The sequence below is a fragment of the Fundulus heteroclitus genome, chromosome 19 (genome assembly GCF_011125445.2).
Source record: "Fundulus heteroclitus isolate FHET01 chromosome 19, MU-UCD_Fhet_4.1, whole genome shotgun sequence".
Lineage (NCBI taxonomy): Eukaryota > Metazoa > Chordata > Actinopteri > Cyprinodontiformes > Fundulidae > Fundulus > Fundulus heteroclitus.
In genome coordinates this window covers 53,529-74,757 of record NC_046379.1, presented here as the reverse complement: position 1 = coordinate 74,757, position 21,229 = coordinate 53,529, and the positions used below count along the sequence as shown (strand labels likewise).

Below are 21,229 nucleotides of genomic sequence, written 5' to 3'. Positions count from 1 at the left end.
CCGTTAAAATGTTTGCACCGTCACAAGGATAAATCAGTTAATTTACCATTTTCTTCCTAAATCTTTTTATATGACAGACAACTATACTAAATTCAGTTTCTTCTGGACAAAAAGCTGAGTTTCTCCTTGAACCGAGCAATCTTTCCAATGCCACCCTGGTCATAGCTGTATTCAAACGTTTCACTGCGTCAGCTTCTCTTGAAGACCTGCAGTCTTTCTTTAATGTCTTTGTTGATGGCCTTGCAAAGGTAAGACCAGTGTCTCTCATTTATATATTTTGGCTTTTTTCAGTCAATGTGTAATCTTGCTCAATTTCCCTTTCTTTCCATTTCAGCCTAACGTCACTGTTGTCACCCCCAGCGTGCGTGAAAATGTGTTAAATTTAACAATAACAGCACTCGTGCCAAAATTTCACCTTCTAAACTCTGAGGGCTTCAGGTTATGGTTCCAGGTTTACCTTCCATTGTTCCTCCCAAGTGCCAACTCAACAACACTTGAAGTCCTTCCAAGAAACATCTCCTGCAGCTCCTATCAACAAATGTGAGTGAAACTTCAAGCCCATCTTCCTTCTTTTCTAGCAGTATACTGAATTAACACATTTTTCTCTATTCAGTATGAAAGGATTCAACAACGTAATCAGCCAACTGTCTGAGGCACAGAACCAGGGGTTTCTAAAGTTCGCATTGAGCTATCTCAAGGGCCAGTTGTCCTCCGGTAAACTCTTTTTAATAACAGAGTAACTTTGGATTTTCTGGACTCTATGAAATGCATTATATTGCGGTTCATGTTCAATAGAATTCAACAATTTGATCATTTGATGTTTAGGATTCTCTTGTGTCGACTCTGGGACTGACACTACTGACAGAGACTGGCTTCAGGAATATTTTGGTCGGTTCCGTTTTCAAGCCTCGTTTGAGGATTTTCTGTCCTTAAAGAAAGATTTTAAAGGAGTAAGTATTTTAGTCCTGGAATTACCATATTTACAATGATTTTTAAACACATGGTAAAAATAAGGTGATTACATTCCTCCCAAAGGTTTGCTTTTTAACCCATATATTGATGCATTTGATTGGGTCTAAATCAGAAGAGTAAATAGACAAAATACTTTTTATGGCTATCATTATCTGTAGGATGAAGTTATAATGATAATGAGATATGATCATCTATTTTTATTTTTATATTTGAGGTTATTACCAACAACACCTTTTCAGCATGAAGGGGATCGTAGTAATCAGATGTAGGGGATTTATGGGAAGGGGTTTAGGTACGTACATGTGCCACGCTGTCATCTACTGCTGATAATAAGAATTGCCAGAACAGCAGTGGCTTGTTTGTCTAAAAGAAAAGATATGTCCATCATGAAAGGTTTGCTGCTGAACTGCAGCAAACAGTTCGGATCGTGAATGGCTGAGGTATTTTTAAACTGATTGATGGCTTCTTGTGTCTAGGCTGAGGTGGCGGATCTTCTCACTTTCAGTCAGCTGAAGGAGCTTGCAGCAATCCCCTCACAGCTAAATGGAACGCAAGATGTCACAAAAGTCACGACGGTCATCGCCCCAGCAGACTTTGCTGCTTTCTTTGATTCACTCTCACAAGCAGTTGTGGTAAACAAATCATAGATTTTTATGTTCTGCTCAGTGATTATTTGTGTTTATTTGTGATTATGGTCTTGGGAGAATCCAGGTGCTTTTCACAAGGTATAAACCTCCACAATTTCTAAAGCTGACCAACATCAGACAATGTTTGCTTTGTTTTTTATGGCAATATCAATTATAAAGTTTGAATTTATCTCATATTTTGGGCACAATGTTTTTTATTAAGATGCTTAATGTTGCTTAAATTTAAATCAGATCTCATTTGTAATGCAAGGGAAAGAGAATTTAAAGTACCTGGTTGTCTGTTTAATATTCGCTTTTCAGTCTATGAAAGATCTCAACTAGTTCAAGTGACTAGTATCTGCAAGTTGCCACATGAACAAATGGTCAAATAGTAAGTCAGTGCAAGCAGGGAGCTTTGATCAAAATTATTTTACGTACATACAATCATCCACAATAAGATGGTGGAAAACAGCTCAAAATTCTCGCTTCAACAAACAAACTGCTTTCACTTGAGTATTATATTACGCTTGTGTTTTGTAGTGTTTTAAGCTTGTAATGTTTCTAAAGCTGGAAATGAAAGCATGATGCTTAGTGTTTTTCCTAATAAGTTAACTTACCACCATGAGCAGCTTGTTTGATTCTGGTGCCGGCTCTGTTTCACACAAAGCAAATTTCCCACCAGGCCAAGCCGGAGAACTACACACAGGAGGTGAAATCTGCCTTCCTCCACGTGATCTTTGACAGAGGGGATCTTGCAGCTGTCGGTGATGATGACTTCCTGCAGTGGCTGATGCGACTGAAGCCTTTACTCGTTGACCTCTCTCCAAATCTGGTGAACCGCTTTGTCAGCCTCGCGGCAAACAGGAGCTGTGTCATCAGCCAGGAGATGTAAGAGTTTATTTACCATCCAAACGAGAGTTTGCGGGACATTAGAAAACGGTGTTTCAGCTGTACAATTCTGTTTGAAATTGTGTAAAAAGTCTAACTGGTGAATTCAACCAATGTTTATTTAGGTTAAACGTTCTGGACGCAATACAGACAACGCTCAGCAACATCACTAAAACAGAGATCTACAAAAACATCCTCCTTATCCTCCAAGGTATGTCTTTAAAAATGTTGCACAGCACCCGAATTACCAGAACAGATTAAAAAGACAGGAGAGCGTCTGAACTCTAGCTCCACATGTGGGTGTAAAATATTACATTTTACATTGCAAAACAGATCAAAAGCCGCTGAAATGCTACAGCGGTGGAAGCTTCTACCTCTTCCTGAAGAACACCTTCCTCAGCTTCGGCTTTCCAGATGTGTCGACGCTCATTTCTCTCCTGCCACCGACACGCAAGTCAGAGGTGAACATTATTTAACTGCTGAAAACAGACCTAGAGGAAGATTGGTGTAGTTTGAGTATGTGACGATGAAAGCGATGTATCTGACAGAGATTTAAACCATGTTACCTTTTTAATCTTCTCCAGCTCCTAAACACCATCAGCACCTCAGAACTGGGTCAACTCCTCAGTCAACCGGGGGTAATTAATAACAGTCCAGACGTCTGCATCATCTTCAGCCACTACAACAACACCGCCACCTTCCTACAGTCGGTATGTCCCTCTCGTCAGTTTAACATGTTTGTAGCATCATCTCAGTGGTAATCTGTGTGGGTTCTCCTCACCGTGTCATTAATGGGTGCCCCTGCAGGAGGACGTCCCAGATGATGTGAGGAGGACCATCCTCCCCTGTGTGTGGCCCTTGGCTCTGAGCAGCAGCAGCAGATCTGAGGTTGATCTGTGGTTTAACGTACGCCTGAAGGACTACCTGAGGTTCCTCACCAAGGAGCTCATTAGTTCTACTGAGGTCCAGAACGCCTCATGTCTCGCCTTCCAGAAGCTGTAAGTCGGTGTTTCGCATTGATAGAACATCGACAAAGGGTTGCATGAATTTACATTTCCAATGTTTGCTGTTCCTCAGGGTGTCTTTCATGGGAAATAACTTCACCTACAACAGCTCTGAGTTTGGTCGGGAAGACGTGTACAGCAGCATCAGGAGCTACCTGAGCGCTGGTGAGATTTTGGAGTGAAGATCTGATGCGGCACAGATGTCTGAACTAGTCCTTTATGCTTTGATAATGTTTTTGATTCAGCAGCGTCTATGGATTCTAGAGCAAACATTAGGAAATAGAAAGATTAACCACTGACTTTAAGACATAAACTGTTTGATTCTGTGTGCTGTACGACATCGACCAACAAATGAACATCTATTACTTCATAATCCTGGACCATCAGGGAATTCAGCCGCCTACAACATTGATAATCCCTGTTTTTCCTCAGGTTCTGGAGTCAGATGCTACGTTCCAAGAGATCCAGAACTGAACTCTTCCTCCTGGTTTGTCAACTACATCGGCAGCTTTATCACATTTATCACTCTGGACGATCTCACCAGCTTTGTCAACACCACTCAGGTATTTCCTCAAAATCTTTATGTGAAACGTCTTGATAAACAATAGAACTCTGAATTTTACAGCTGATCACCAGACCAGTGAGATCCAGCAGGTTTTGTTTGAATTTCTCTTGCCTGTTTTACATGTTTTTTTTTTTTAGATCAAGGTGTTCTTGGAGGATAAAGCTAATCTGGAGCTCTTTAACAACACAGCCATCCCACAGGACGTAACAAACTACTATATCATCCAGCTTTTTGAGTTGAACCCATCCTTTGGACTCCTGATGTAATTATCCATCAGTTTAATGAAGAAACGTTATTTAATAAATGAGAGAACCAGTTTCAGTCACTTTGTTGAAATCCTCTAACACGTCACCTTTCCTTCAGGCTTCCAGGCTCTCTGTTGTGCTCCTCGGACATCCCAAGCTCTGTATTTTCTTCTCTTAATGAAGATGATACGATGGCCATCTTGGACAAGCTGAAGACTTTCTGCAATGGAACAAGAGATCCTGAGGTACTAGATCTTGAAGGTCTCACACAAAGAGGTTCTGCTCAGTGCTACTCCTCCTCTTCTTCCCAAAGATCTGGGAATGTGGAAATTTGAATAATTGGAGGGAGTTGACTCATTTATACTAACATAGTCCTCTTGTAGCCAGGTTTCTGTGAGACAAAATAAATCAATCTGATTATCGGAAATAATTGAATTAACTAACAAGGTCTTTGGAGGGAGAGACCTTATATTTAATAGACCACATTTACTTGTTTTATTTTTTGGTTCAGGGTGAGTCGTATTGATTTTTATTAGATTTTTATGATTTGTTCCTTTTAGATCAGTTTTTGATCTGTTAAGTTTTGGCCGTGGGAAAGACACCGTCTCAATAGGATAATGGGTGGGTAACAGTACAGAAGCTGCAGAGAGGTGTGTTAAACTACGGCTCTGCTTCCTGGTCTGGACCCTGGGTTGTCAGCATTTAGGAGGACTAATAAATCCAGCCAGATTCCTAGAAAGAAGAGCTGCACCATCCAAAGTAGGATGGATGCCGTCTCTCTTGATCAGACCAGGTTTTCCCCAGAAAGTTCTCCAGTTATCAATGTAGCCCACGTCGTTTTTAAGATTTCTGTTTTTCTGGTATGCAGCAATTAGTTGATCCTACTGATGGGATGTAGGAAAACAAGATGAAGTACAAATATCCTCTATAGCAGCTTTCCATATTTTTTTTGATTATTAAACCTTTATTTAACCAGGCAAAAGACCCACTGTGATCGAGATCTCCTTTACACACGTCATAGTGTGTTGCTGTCAGAACAACTAAACAAACATTGACAACATAAAATATGAAAAAACTTGTCGATTGTAATGCAAGTGTTGTAATTTAATTGAAATAATAATGGCCACTGTGTTCTTGGGTTTGCTCACTGATGCAATAACTTTACAGTAGAATACCCTATCTGAAAATCTGGGTCCATATAAAGGTTCAGATGGTGTTGCCATGCTGATCTGTTCACCAAAGGATAATTTATACAACAGTATGTTGAATATTACCTGTTGTATTAATGGTAAAAGTATTAAAAACAGGACAATTTGACGTAAAAGGTTTACATGAAGCATTTCTATATGATAATACATGATGGTGTGGAGGGTCGATGTGACCAGAACCTTAGTCCACTGCCATAAACAATGCCTGTTGCGTCCTGCAGATTTCTGCAGCCCTGGCATCCAACATCAAGACCGTCACAGCGCAAACGTTCCAGGATCTGGGAAGTGCCTCTTCAGGCCTGACAAACAGCCAGATCCTCTCAGCGCCTCCTGGAGTGCCGCTTTCTTCTTTGTCCACTCTGGGCTCAGTGACCACCTGGGGACAGGACCAGGCCAACACCATCATACGCTCCATCACCTCTTCAGGTTTTCAGGTACGGGCCAGACGTTACACGCAATTATCACACGTCTTTAGTTATTTCTTCTATCAAGTATAAACTGTACTTGTAAAAAAAGACTTGATTTGATAGGAAGTTGTCTAGAATCAGGTTCCAGTTCCTAAACAGTTGTTTTAATGGACGGAAATATGACCGACAGATCACCAGCTCTGCCTCCCTGGAGTCCCTGGGTACTCTTGTAGTTGGAGTTCCTTCAGCGTCAATGGACAAGATCTCAGCTGCTGAATTACTCACCGCCTCCAAGAACCCACTGCTGGTCTCCAACATGCTGGCGGCCCCAAAAGTCGTCCAGGAGACTTTTATCAGAAAGGTGAAGGTTCAACCTTTAGAATAAAGCCTGACCACATTCCTCCATCAGCATCTTTCCAGAGCAAAGTGGGATTAAAACCAGAAATATCAGCCACTGCTCCGTGAGGGATGGGTTAAATGTTCTCTTCATCTTCTTCTAATGTTTAAAGCAGTGCTACATTTGTTGGATTTTAAAACAAAGTCTGTAACAATGATCACATTAATGATGAAAGTCAGCCTGTGTGCTGCTGTGCAGTGAGGGCATGTTTTACGTTTCAGTCGTTTACATAAATCGCTGCTGCATCTTTATCCTGAAAATTAGTGCAACTTACTGTGATTTTTCAAGCTGTATGCAAACGAAATTTTGTTGTGTACGCACTTTGTGCATACACAATGACAAATAGATCTTTCTATCTATCTATCTATCTATCTATCTATCTATCTATCTATCTATCTATCTATCTATCTATCTATCTATCTATCTATCTATCTATCTATCTATCTATCTATCTATCTATCTATCTTTAGTCTCATGCATGTTTCTGCTCACCAGATCATTTCTGTGGACACCAGTCCAGCCAAAGTGGTGCAGAACGTCCCCGACGCATTAGCAGCTGAGATCCCACCCTCCCTGCTGGTCTTTGCTGAGGGGACCGCAGACATCAGTGTGATCAACAACAAGAAGTGGACATCAGACCAGGTCAGAGCTGTTTCCTGTTATAACTGCAGAATAGATGACCGATTGACCCGGGATGAAGACGCCCATGTTGAGGCCTTCAGGGTTAAATGGTGGTAAAGTTATTGTAGGGTTAGGGTTACTCTCTAACCCAGGCGTCTGCAAGCTGTTCCATCCACAGAGCCATTTATCCCCTCAGTCCACCGCATCAAAACTCGCTTAGAGCTACATGAAAACGTTTCAGTTTTGATAAATATCTACTATAGGAGATTTGTTGTCCTTTCATTTTTATTAGGTTTTAAAGAGAAAAAAAAAGAGGATGGATTTTTTTATGGGATGTTGATACTTGCGGAAATGATGTAAGAAAAGCAGCACAGTTTCCCACCTAATGACAAGAAAACCTGATCTAAAGATTGATCTTAAAAAATATCAATGGTGTTTTTAGTGTCATTCCGCTATGTAAATTCAGAAAACTGCTCAAATCTCCATTTGTTATTATATATGTATTTTAAAAAACATTACTTGGTTCTTTATCATTTTAGCCGCGGTGATTAAGAGCCTTGTCTAAGCCACAAGCTTTCAGCCAAAGTCAATTTACCTAAGAAACGCGGTTTAAAAGAGATCAGATCAATCTAAACAATCTAAATGAAACGTGCAAAGGTGACATAAGTGAAAAAATGCCTGAAGGTGGTCGAACAGTTCTGCAGGTCGCTCTAATGGACCCGAGCCGGCCCGTCCGGCCCTTCCAACATGATGTTTCAAATGTATACACGTTTAAACCTCATAGCCCTCCTCAAATGTAACGGTCCACTTACTGGCTCTGAACGATCCGGTTCACTTCGAGAGAGAGAAAGGTGGACCGAACCAGAACCAAACCGCAATAAGAGGCACTGACCTGAATTACGGAGCGGAAACTAGGTTCTGGTTCTGGTTCTGGTTCTGGAGAAAGCTCAGCCAAGGTCCAAATGCAGGCAGAACCCAGTCAGCACAAACTCTGGACGTCCTGCAGGACAAACCTCCGCATTTCCCCAACGGCCACCGTGCTGCATTCAGGTGCAGCTGGGACACTACGCTGTCGAAGTCCAAACACGTCCAAAGTGGTTTAAATGCGTTTTATTCTTATTTATGACCTCAGAATAATGGGAAAAATGTCTAAACATCAACATTAATCGCTTGCTAGTGGTTATTGTTGTATAATCTCTTTATCCAGGTAACACCATGGCTGTGTATACTTATTTAGTCATTGAAAATAGTTCAATATCCAGTCAGCTTTAAACGTTCCACTTTATTTTTTTTAAAAACATAATAAAACCAAGTTAATTTCAGAAATTGAACATTATTTGTTTATTGCTGACTGAAGTATAAGTAAGTATAAGTATTTTCTTGACTAAAGTGTACATACGCGCAATTTTACAAACCCAACACTTATTGAATCAGTAAAAGGTAAAAAGTTATTATGTTTAATAACTCTTGTTTACTCAATCAAACCTGAATTTAATTTCTTGTTTTTCACATTTCAAGACAGATGACTAACATTTCATTGTGTTTTTCCCCTTCCTTTTATAGGCCAGCTCGTTTTATGCAAATGTAGCTGAGACAAATTTCGACTCTGAGCAGTGAGTGAACAATCTTACCAACTTTGTTTTTTCCTGAGACTTTATAAGGTGTAATAATTGTCTGGGCTTTTCCTTTTCTTCATTCAGGCTTTCTTCATCTGTGCTGCAAGGCTTCACATGCGGTGCGGTTAGGAAAACAGGAAAACCCCGATTCAAACAGTTGATCCGTGCATGTAGGCCAAGGAAAGGCAGGGCTAAGGTGGAGCTGAAGGAACCACAGGTAAGATCTGTTGCAAATTACCAAGGCACTTGAAGTAAAGCTGAGTTCACACATTTCAGAGTTGTAAATCTTTTCATATGATTCCCTCCAGCTGACCTGCATGTACAACCTGCTCCGTGACGACCTCTCTCTGAACTTCACAGATTATCCTTCAGACATGCTTCTCTACTTGAAGTGAGTCTTTCTCCAAGCATTTGGCCGTCTCAACAGCATTATTGTGTCACTTGCTTGTAAACGAGACATTTGTACTAAATATGTTGTGTATCAATGCACTACAGCATTCAGGATGTCCAGAAAGGAAACTGCAGGGTCCTACTTTTCTGCACTGGGTGCTGCAGACTTCACTGTAGCCTCTGGTATCTTGAACAAGGGCCCAAAGAAGTTCAGTGAAGCCAAGAACTGCTTGGTGAGTCCCAGTAAAATCAAGAACCATTATAAAAACATTTCTATGCCAGTCTCCCTACCATAATATGTTACTTTATAGTAGAAAACATTACCTGTAGGCTACCAATTACTGTATGTATAGTAAAGAGCTTCACTGATAACCTGGCTGTCATGTTTTAGGGGATCAGTGGCCCCCGCCTCAGCAGAGACAACGTGGAGGTCCTGGGGAACATGGCCTGCAGCCTGGAAAGATCCGACATCGAGAACTCAGATCCTCTCATCCTGGAAAACCTCAAGGCCTGCAAAGATCTCTCTGACGGCCAAGTGGCTGCTGTGGAAACACTGCTGCTATCTGGGAAGACAAAATACGGGTACAAAAGCTGAATCCTCTTATTTAGTTCGTATGAGAAATTAGTGAATTGCTTTTGTCCTTAATTTTAATATGAATTGGGATAAAGGGATGTTTGTTGATAAGAGGGCTCTGCCATTTAGAAAAGCCTTAAAATACGGAACACTGATGTTAGAGTCTCTGCAAAGTGGCAGCAAACACTTACGTGGTCATTGTTGTACACAACAACACAAAGGACCCAATGGAGCCAACAGTGATCAGCTGCTGGTTAAACAAACATTTTTTTCTCTGGCTTCATTGTTTTCTAGATGATAACTTTTATTTGGATGTTTTTGTCATATTTAAACATCTTGATTTACAGAGATGTAACAAGCTGGAACCAACAGACACTGGAGAGCCTTGGGACTCTTCCTTTGTACTTAACAGGATCGATCTGGAGCCAGTTCAAGGCAGTAAGTCTTATGCTGTTGAGATGTGATATCAATGCACTACAGAATTTAACAAATTAAACTCATTTCTCTTTGCACGAGAGCACTGACTTTCTTATATTTCTACCTTGTCAGCCTACAAAGAAAAGGTTCCTTAAGAGGTTCATGCCCAACTTAAGGAAAGAAAAAACACAGAAGACGAAGCTCAAGAAGCTGTTTAAAGAGATCAACCCTCGATTAACAAAGCGAGGAGCAGGTAAATAGCTTTAGAAACCAGCTACTGAAACCAAGACTTCAATACAGAAAAAAAAAATATTACACAGCAAATTATTCAATTACACAAGTTGGAATGCCTCCTCTGCAAATCAAACCCTTGGTTTCTCTTTTTCATTTCTAAAAGGATGCACCGAGGGCAACATCACCCAGGTGACCGTTAGCGACCCGTCTTTCCCCTTTGGCTACGATCTGCTGCAGTTTGACCTCTGCCTGGACGTCCCCGTTCTAAAAGACAACCTCAACTCCATCTGCCAGAAAGTGGATGATGACGGCTACCAAAAAGTCATTCTAAACAAACTCAACCAGGTACTATGGAATCATCTTTTACTTTTATAAAGAGAATAAAGTCTCAGACATCCACTTTTTTTATGCCTCCCCATGTGCTGGTGCAGAGATTCCCAAATTATTTTAATTCAATTTTATTTATATAGCGCCAAATCATGAAACATGTCATCTAAAGGCACTTTACAAAATCAAGTTCAATCATATTATACAGATTGGGTCAGATTATACAGATTGGTCAAAAATGTCCTATATAAGGGAACCAGTTGATTGCATCAAAGTCCCGACAAGCAGCATTCACTCCTGGGGAACCGTAGAGCCACAGGGAGAGTCGTCTGCATTGTACATGGCTTTGCTGCAATCCCTCATACTGAGCAAGCATGAAGCGACAGTGGGAAGAAAAACTCCCCATTAACGGGAAGGAAAACCTCCGGCAGAACCGGGCTCAGTATGAACGGTCATCTGCCTCGACCGACTGGGGTTACAGAAGACAGAACAGAGACACAACAAGAGAGACAAAAAAGCACAGAAGCACACATTGATCTAGTAATCTGTTCTACATTAGATGGAAGTAGCGGGTGAGCCGTCTTCACTGGATGATGTCACAGTTAACAGAACGCCAGACCAGGTGTACCTACTATGAAGAAAAAGAGAGAGAGCAAAAAGTTAAAAGCTGAAATGACGACAGTCATTTCAATGTAATACAATGCAAAACTGGAGAACAGTAGACTGAAGAACAGTAGAAATCAGTAGAGTGAGAAAATTAGACCCTGATGTCCTCCAGCAGCCTAGGCCTATCACAGCACAACTATAGAGATAGCTCAGGGTATGAGCCACTCTAACTATAAGCTTTGTCAAAAAGGAAAGTTTTAACATTAGTCTTAAAAGTAGACGGGGTGTCTGCCTCACGGACCAAAACTGGGAGTTGGTTCCACAGGAGAGGAGCCTGATAGCTAAAGGATCTGCCTCCCATTCTACTTTTAGAGACTCTAGGAACCACCAGCAGACCTGCAGTCTGAGAGCGAAGTGCTCTGTTAGGAACATACGGGGTAATCAGAGCTCTGATATATGATGGAGCTTGATTATTAAGGGCTTTATACGTTAGAAGGAGAATTTTAAATTCTATTCTTGATTTAACAGGAAGCCAATGAAGGGAAGCTAAAACAGGAGAAATATGATCCCTCTGGTTGATTTTCATCAGAACTCTTGCTGCAGCATTTTGGATCAGCTGAAGGCTTTGAACTGCATTTTGTGGACTTCCTGATAGTAAAGAATTACAATAGTCCAGCCTTGAAGTAACAAATGCATGGACTAGTTTTTCAGCATCACTCCTGGACAGAATGTTTCTAATTTTGGCGATATTCCGGAGGTGAAAAAAGGAAACTCTGGAAACCTGTTTAATATGGGATTTAAATGACATGTCTTGGTCGAAAACAACACCAAGATTTTTAACTTTATTACCAGAGGCCAAGTTAATGCCATCCAGATTAAGTGATTGATTAAGAACTTTATTTTTTGAAGACTCTGTCCCAAAGATTACAACTTCTGTCTTGTCAGAATTTAAATGCAGGAAATTTAAAGTCATCCAGCTTTTGATGTCATCAAGACATGACTGCAGTAGAAGTAACTGATTGGATTCATCAGGATTTATGGATAAATATAGCTGAGTGTCATCAGCATAACAGTGGAAATTAATCCCATGCTGTCTGATAATTTTGCCAATCGGAAGCATATATATATAGTAAATAGAATTGGTCCAAGGACTGAACCCTGTGGTACTCCACAGGTGACCCTAGAGTTTGAGGAAGATTTATTATTAACATGAACAAACTGGAATCTGTCCGACAGATAAGATTTAAACCAGCCTAATGCTTTTCCCTTAATCCCTACAGTATGCTCAAGTCTTTGTAGGAGAATATTGTGATCAACTGTATCAAATGCAGCACTGAGATCTAACAGGACAAGTATAGACACAAGTCCATTATCTGAGGCCATGAGAATATCATTGGTGACCTTCACCAGAGCTGTTTCAGTGCTATGATGAGCTCTGAAGCCTGACTGAAACTCCTCAAGTAGGTCATTACTTTGTAAATGTTCACAAAGTTGATTAGCAACTACTTTCTCAAGAATTTTAGATAAGAAAAGAAGATTAGATATAGGTCTGTAATTTACTAATTCATCTTGATCAAGAGATGGTTTCTTAAGTAAAGGTTTAATAACAGCTACTTTAAAAGCCTGTGGTACATATCCATTTACCAAGGATAGATTAATCATGTCTAAAATAGGACCACTGATCAGAGGGAATACCTCCTTAAACAACTTGGTTGGGATTGGGTCTAACATACAGGTAGAAGGTTTAGATGAAGCTAAAATTTTAGATAGCTCAGAAAGCTCTACTGCTTTTAAACAGTTCAGACACTGCACAGGTTCTAAAGATTCCTCCAATGCTGCCTCACTTACTGAGGACGAGGTAATCATGTTTGTGAGAATGCCAATTATTTTATTTTTAATGGAATCAATTTTATTTATGAAGAATCCCATAAAATCATTACTGCTAAGAGCTAAGGGAATGGATGGATCAACAGAGCTGTGGCTCTGGGTAAGTTTGGCAACTGTACTGAAGAGAAATCTAGGATTATTCTTATTCTCCTCAATTAATGATGAAAGATATGCTGCTCTAACTCTGCGAAGGGTCTTGTTATACAACAATAGACTGTTCTTTTAGATTAGGTAGGATTCCTCTTGGTGTGTAGAGCACCATTTTCTCTCCAATTTCCTAACATTGTGCTTCAAGGAACGCAGCTCTGAATTAAACCAAGGAGCCAGCTTCCTGTGAATAATCACCTTCTTTTTCAAGGGAGCTACATTGTCTAATGCAGAACGCAATGACAAAGTCATACCGTTTACAAAGACATCTATTTGTGAATTGGAAGAAACAACATTGCTGCCATCTACAGGGCATTTCTGCAATACGGAGGATATTAAAAAGGGGACAGACTCTTTAAGTTTTGATACAGCATTATCCGATAAAGCTCTACTATAATGGAACCCTCTTTTGGGGGTGGAGAACTCAGTTAGATTAAACTCAAATGTTATTAAAAAATGATCAGATAGGACAGGGTTGTGAGGAAATACTGTTAATTCTTCACAATCAATGCCATATGTCAGCACAAGGTCTAAAGTATGGAGCCAAGAGTGCGTCGGTTTATGCACATTTTGAGCAAAACCAATTGAATCTAGGATAGTTTTAAAGGCTACACTAAGGTTATCACATTCTGTGTCAACATGGATGTTAAAATCACCCACTATAATAGCCTTATCAGTATTTAACACCAAATCAGATAAGAAATCTGGCAACTCATCCAAAAACTGAGTGTAAGGGCCTGGTGGACGATACAAAACAACAAACAGAAGAGGTTTTATTGCTTTGCAGTTTGGATGAGGGAAACTGAGGGTTAAATGTTCAAAAGAACTGTAGTTATTAATTGGCCTGGGACTAATTAATAAATCAGACTGAAAGATGGTTGCCACTCCTCCTCTTCCCACAGATCTGGGAATGTGGAAATTTGAATAATTGGAGGGAGTTGACTCATTTATACTAACGTAGTCCTCTTGTAGCCAGGTTTCTGTGAGACAAAACAAATCAATCTGTTTATCAGAAATCAATTCGTTAACTAACAAAGTCTTTGGAGGGAGAGACCTTATATTTAATAGACCACATTTAATTGTTTTATTTTTAGGTTCAAGGTGAACCGTATTGATTTTTATTAGGTTTTTATGATTTGTTCCTTTTAGATAAGTTTTTGATCTGTTAAGTTTTGGCCGTGGGAAAGACACCGTCTCAATAGGATAATGGATGGGTAACAGTACAGAAGCTGCAGAGAGGTGTGTTAAACTACGGCTCTGCTTCCTGGTCTGGACCCTGGGTTGTCAGCATTTAGGAGAACTAATAAATCCGGCCAGATTCCTAGAAAGAAGAGCTGCACCATCCAAAGTAGGATGGATGCCGTCTCTCCGGATCAGACCAGGTTTTCCCCAGAAAGTTCTCCAGTTATCAATGTAGCCCACGTCGTTTTCTGGACACCACCTAGACAACCAGCGGTTGAATGATGACATGCGGCTAAACATGTCATCACTGGTCAGATCAGGCAGGGGACCAGAGAAAATTACAGAGTCCGACATAGTTTTAGCAAACTCACAAACCGAAGCAACACCAACTTTGGTGACCTCTGATCGGCGTGACCGGGTGTCATTACCGCCAGCGTGAATAACAATTTTGCGGTATTTACGCTTATCCTTAGCCAGCAGTTTTAGGTAAGATTCTATGTCGCCCGTTCTGGCCCCTGGCAGGCATTTAACTATGGTCCCTGGTGTCTCTAGTGCCACGTTTCTGACTATTGAGCTCCCAATAATCAGGGTCGGCTTCTCAGCGGGTGTGTCGCTGAGTGGGGAAAATTTGTTTGAAACGCAGACGGGTTGGTGGTGAACTGGGGGCTGAAATCTAGAGCTATGCTTCCTACGAACTGTCACCCAGCCGGCCTGCTTACCCGGCTGCTCGGGTGCTTTTGGAGGACCACTAAGTGAACTAACGCTAGGTCTATGTGGCTCCGCGCTAGCAGAGGGGCGGCTATCAGCTGGCAAACAGGAAGTGACGTCAGCCAAACGGAGGTAGCAGCCTTTAGGCACAACTCTTTATTTTGCACTGAAAAGCTTTTACAGACTTTATTGTAATTCTCCTGAAACATTCAGGGGTGCCAAAAGCTGAGTAGATAAAAACCAGCGTTCCTCCACCCTTTGGGCCCTTAGGCTTAAATGTTGAGACTGTCCAGATGCATGGCACGTGTCTGCCTGTTGTGATTTTTATGACATTAAAATCCATTAAAATCCATTAACAGAAATATTAATTCTGTGTTTATTATATCTCACCTTGAATATAAACATTGAAACCTGGATTGCCTGCATTTATATTCACTGCTCACAAAGATGAAAAGACAGACGCAGCCTCCTGAAGAAATATTGAGAGAAGTTTTCTTTTTGACCTTGGCATGTATACGTGTGTAGGCATGAGTGTGAACATGTCTTGCATGTATAGGGTCCACTCATGTGTGCATGCATGAATTTGCACCCAAGGGTTACATGGGGCCCTGAAACAAGGGCAGCTCGTAGTGAAAGAGGTTGTTAAGCTGCAGGTTGTGCTCAAAATCTTTGTAAATTTTCTAAAAGTAGTGCAAAGTCTTGTTGTTCATCACAAATTAGTTTAAAGACAGCATTTGGTGTACTCCCGTTTTAAAGATGAGAATAAAGCATTTAACCTCTAAATTCAGTGTTTGTTTAACATATTTTGTCATCACCCATCTCTGTACTTCCAGGCCTTCCCCACTGGAGTTCCTGACCAGGAAGTACAGATGCTTGCCTCCGTATCTCGCGCAGCAACACTTGATGACATCTCTAGATGGAGCATCACTAGCCTGGACACCTTGGCAGCTCTCATGGACCCTGAAAATGGACCCTGGGAAAAGCCAAAGGTACAGCAGATGGACAGTAAACACTACAAAAACATTTGTTTGGCTGTAGTTTGGTCTCTAGATGTGTTTTTCTTCATGTTATATTTAGAGCAAAGAAATCATCACCAAGTACCTGAACACCTCTGGAAATTCCCTGGGCAGCAGGGAGCTGAACTTTATTGACTCCAACCTTTGCTCATTGGACACCAGCATGTTGCAGAACATCACATCAGACAGTATTGGGTTGGTGTCAGCATGAATAAATAAATAAGCATATCTGGCATGACATGTCTGCTGTTACAGCTCCACTGAGTGCATCTTTATCTTCACTCTTGTCAGAAACGCCAAGCTTCTTAATGTGGCATCGTGTTCAGCTGAGCAGAAGAGAGTCCTCTATGAGATCAGCAACAGCTCCTTCAGCATCCATCGGGATAATCCTGTTATCTTTTACAACCTGGTTAAAGGCTATCTCGGTGAGCCTTCATGCTAACTGTCTAGTTATCCGTCCGAGTAGAGTTCAGTCCGGTAACCTTCTTATTCCCTGTTGGCAGGCGGAGCGCCTCGAGCGGACATTGTCACGTTATCAACACAGAACATCAACATGGATGTCAACACTTTAACGAGTCTGGATAAAGATGTGATATCTGTAAGTTTACATGAAGAAAGCAAAACCAGAAAAAGTGGTTTATGCCTAAGTAGTTTCTGAGGATGAGATGTGATTTTAGTGGCCAACACTCTCAAGCATTATTGCATTATCTGTGTGGTAAAATTAAAGACTCTTGGCACCGAAAGGCAAACAGTCTTCCTGTTCCTGCTTTTTCTAACAGGGTTTGACGGTGACAGACGTCCGAGGTCTCATGGGGGAAAATCTACCAGATCTGAAGCTGTTTGAGAATGACACTGTGGTTCAGACCTGGGTGACCCAGCAGCTACAGTCTGACCTGGATACGCTGAATCTGGGCCTGTTAGGTGGCAGAGCAGACCCGATCACGCCAGCACCTAGCTCAAACACAACCGCCACCAACATGACAGGCCAGAATACTACAACCGCCCCCAACATGACAGGCCAGAGTACTACAACCGCCACCAACATGACAGGCCAGAGTACTACAACCGCCCCCAACATGACAGGCCAGAGTACTACAACCGCCACCAACATGACAGGCCAGAGTACTACAACCGCCACCAACATGACAGGACAGAGTACTACAACCGCCCCCAACATGACAGGCCAGAGTACTACAACCGCCCCCAACATGACAGGCCAGAGTACTACAACCGCCCCCAACATGACAGGCCAGAGTACTACAACCGCCACCAACATGACAGGCCAGAGTACTACAACCACCACAGACATGACAGGCCAGAGTACTACAGGCGCCACCAACATGACAGGCCAGAGTACTACAGGCGCCACCAACATGACAGGCCAGAGTACTACAACCGCCCCCAACATGACAGGCCAGAGTACTACAACCGCCACCAACATGACAGGCCAGAGTACTACAGGCGGCACCAACATGACAGGCCAGAGTACTACAGGCGGCACCAACATGACAGGCCAGAGTACTACAACCGCCCCCAACATGACAGGCCAGAGTACTACAACCGCCACCAACATGACAGGCCAGAGTACTACAACCGCCACCAACATGACAGGCCAGAGTACTACAACCACCCCCAACATGACAGGCCAGAGTACTACAACCGCCCCCAACATGACAGGCCAGAGTACTACAACCGCCACCAACATGACAGGCCAGAGTACTACAACCACCACAGACATGACAGGCCAGAGTACTACAGGCGCCACCAACATGACAGGCCAGAGTACTACAACCACCACCAACATGACAGGCCAGAGTACTACAGGCGGCACCAACATGACAGGCCAGAGTACTACAGGCGGCACCAACATGACAGGCCAGAGTACTACAACCGCCCCCAACATGACAGGCCAGAGTAATACAACCGCCACCAACATGACAGGCCAGAGTACTACAACCGCCACCAACATGACAGGCCAGAGTACTACAACCGCCACCAACATGACAGGCCAGAGTACTACAACCGCCCCCAACATGACAGGCCAGAGTACTACAACCACCCCCAACATGACAGGCCAGAGTACTACAGGCGGCACCAACATGGCAGGCCAGAGTACTACAACCGCCACCAACATGACAGGCCAGAGTACTACAACCGCCACCAACATGACAGGCCAGAGTACTACAGGCGGCACTAATATGACAGGCCAGAGTACTACAACCGCCACCAACATGGCAGGCCAGAGTACTACAACCGCCACCAACATGACAGGCCAGAGTACTACAGGCAGCACCAACATGACAGGCCAGAGTACTACAACCGCCACCAACATGACAGGCCAGAGTACTACAGGCGGCACTAATATGACAGGCCAGAGTACTACAACCGCCACCAACATGACAGGCCAGAGTACTACAACCACCACCAACATGACAGGCCAGAGTACTACAACCGCCACCAACATGACAGGCCAGAGTACTACAACCGCCACCAACATGACAGGCCAGAGTACTACAGGCGGCACCAACATGACAGGCCAGAGTACTACAACCGCCACCAACATGACAGGCCAGAGTACTACAACCGCCACCAACATGACAGGACAGAGTACTACAACCGCCCCCAACATGACAGGCCAGAGTACTACAACCGCCCCCAACATGACAGGCCAGAGTACTACAACCACCCCCAACATGACAGGCCAGAGTACTACAACCGCCCCCAACATGACAGGCCAGAGTACTACAACCGCCCCCAACATGACAGGCCAGAGTACTACAACCGCCCCCAACATGACAGGCCAGAGTACTACAACCGCCCCCAACATGACAGGCCAGAGTACTACAACCGCCACAGACATGACAGGCCAGAGTACTACAACCAACACCAACATGACAGGCCAGAGTACTACAACCGCCACCAACATGACAGGCCAGAGTACTACAACCACCCCCAACATGACAGGCCAGAGTACTACAACCGCCACCAACATGACAGGCCAGAGTACTACAACCGCCCCCAACATGACAGGCCAGAGTACTACAACCGCCACAGACATGACAGGCCAGAGTACTACAACCGCCACCAACATGACAGGCCAGAGTACTACAACCGCCACCAACATGACAGGCCAGAGTACTACAACCGCCACCAACATGACAGGCCAGAGTACTACAACCGCCACCAACATGACAGGCCAGAGTACTACAACCGCCACCAACATGACAGGCCAGAGTACTACAACCGCCACCAACATGACAGGCCAGAGTACTACAACCGCCACCAACATGACAGGCCAGAGTACTACAAACCGCCACCAACATGACAGGCCAGAGTACTACAGCGGCCACCAACATGACAGGCCAGAGTACTACAACCGCCACCAACATGACAGGCCAGAGTACTACAACCGCCACCAACATGACAGGCCAGAGTACTACAACGCCCCCAACATGACAGGCCAGAGTACTACCAACCGCCACCCAACATGACAGGCCAGAGTACTACAACCGCCCCCAACATGACAGGCCAGAGTACTACAACCGCCCCCAACATGACAGGCCAGAGTACTACAACCGCCCCCAACATGACAGGCCAGAGTACTACAACCGCCACCCAACATGACAGGCCAGAGTACTACAACCGCCACCAACATGACAGGCCAGAGTACTACAACCACCCCAACATGACAGGCCAGAGTACTACAAACCGCCACCAACATGACAGGCCAGAGTACTACAACCGCCACCCCAACATGACAGGCCAGAGTACTACAGGCGCCACCAACATGACAGGCCAGAGTACTACAACCCGCACCAACATGACAGGCCAGAGTACTACACGCCGCACCCAACATGTACAGGCCAGAGTACTACAACCGCCACCAACATGACAGGCCAGGAGTACTACAACCGCCACCAACATGACAGGCCAGAGTACTACACCGCCACCAACATGACAGGCCAGAGTACTACAACCGCCACCCACATGACAGGCCAGAGTACTACAACCGCACCAACATGACAGGCCAGAGTACTACAACCGCCCCAACATGACAGGCCAGAGTACTACAACCACCACCAACATGACAGGCCAGAGTACTACAGGCGCACACCAACATGACAGGCCAGAGTACTACAACCGCCACCAACATGACAGGCCAGAGTACTACAAGCCGCCACCAACATGTACAGGCCAGAGTACTACAACCGCCCCCCAACATGACAGGCCAGAGTACTACAAACCGCCCCCAACATGACAGGCCAGAGTACTACAACCGCCACCAACATGACAGGCCAGAGTACTACAAACCGCCCCCAACATGAAAGGCCAGAGTACTACAACCGCCCCCAAATGACAGGCCAGAGTTACTACAAGGCGGCCACCAACATGACAGGCCAGAGTACTACAACCGCCCCCAACATGACAGGCCAGAGTACTACAACCGCCACCAACATGACAGGCCAGAGTACTACACGCGCACCAACATGACAGGCCAGAGTACTACAACCTCCACCAACATGACAGGCCAGAGTACTACAACCGCCACCAACATGACAGGCCAGAGTACTACAACCGCCACCAAATGACAGGCCAGAGTACTACAGCGGCACCTAACATGACAGGCCAGAGTACTACAACCGCCACCCAACATGGACAGGCCAGAGTACTACAACCGCCACCAACATGACAGGCCAGAGTACTACAACCGCCACCAACATGACAGGCCAGAGTACTACAACCGCCACCAACATGACAGGCCAGAGTACTACAACCGCCCCCAACATGACAGGCCAGAGTACTACAACCGCCACCAACATGACAGGCCAGAGTACTACAACCGCCACCCAACATGACAGGCCAGAGTACTACAACCGCCACCAACATGGACAGGCCAGAGTACTACAACCGCCCCCAACATGACAGGCCAGAGTACTACAACCGCCCCCCAAACATGACAGGCCAGAGTACTACAACCGCCCCCAAACATGACAGGCCAGAGTACTACAACCGCCCCCAACATGACAGGCCAGAGTACTACAACCGCCCCCAACATGACAGGGCCAGAGTACTACAAACGCCCCCCAACATGACAGGCCAGAGTACTACAATCCGCCACAGACCATGACAGGCCAGAGTACTACAACCCGCCACCAACATGACAGCCAGAGTACTACAACCGCCACCAACAT

The 21,229-nt window shown here is 43.9% G+C and overlaps 1 protein-coding gene across 1 annotated transcript in view; it reads left to right on the top strand.

Moving 5' to 3' along the window:
• The window catches only part of LOC118556594, a 31,871-nt gene extending 14,879 nt beyond the window's left edge, over positions 1-16,992 (top strand). The window contains exons 64-90 of the mRNA XM_036150583.1: positions 78-248; positions 335-540; positions 614-714; positions 826-950; positions 1,449-1,604; positions 2,281-2,486; positions 2,612-2,697; positions 2,820-2,947; positions 3,071-3,196; positions 3,294-3,484; positions 3,564-3,655; positions 3,923-4,053; positions 4,193-4,258; positions 5,730-5,942; positions 6,106-6,276; positions 6,808-6,954; positions 8,858-8,940; positions 9,052-9,172; positions 9,331-9,474; positions 10,063-10,183; positions 10,328-10,509; positions 15,855-16,010; positions 16,099-16,232; positions 16,329-16,462; positions 16,541-16,635; positions 16,817-16,906; positions 16,966-16,992. Of these exons, the coding sequence (XP_036006476.1) occupies positions 78-248; positions 335-540; positions 614-714; positions 826-950; positions 1,449-1,604; positions 2,281-2,486; positions 2,612-2,697; positions 2,820-2,947; positions 3,071-3,196; positions 3,294-3,484; positions 3,564-3,655; positions 3,923-4,053; positions 4,193-4,258; positions 5,730-5,942; positions 6,106-6,276; positions 6,808-6,954; positions 8,858-8,940; positions 9,052-9,172; positions 9,331-9,474; positions 10,063-10,183; positions 10,328-10,509; positions 15,855-16,010; positions 16,099-16,232; positions 16,329-16,462; positions 16,541-16,635; positions 16,817-16,906; positions 16,966-16,992 (3,603 nt within the window). The remainder of the gene's footprint in view (positions 1-77; positions 249-334; positions 541-613; positions 715-825; positions 951-1,448; positions 1,605-2,280; positions 2,487-2,611; positions 2,698-2,819; positions 2,948-3,070; positions 3,197-3,293; positions 3,485-3,563; positions 3,656-3,922; positions 4,054-4,192; positions 4,259-5,729; positions 5,943-6,105; positions 6,277-6,807; positions 6,955-8,857; positions 8,941-9,051; positions 9,173-9,330; positions 9,475-10,062; positions 10,184-10,327; positions 10,510-15,854; positions 16,011-16,098; positions 16,233-16,328; positions 16,463-16,540; positions 16,636-16,816; positions 16,907-16,965) is intronic.
• Positions 16,993-21,229: the final 4,237 nt, after the last annotated feature.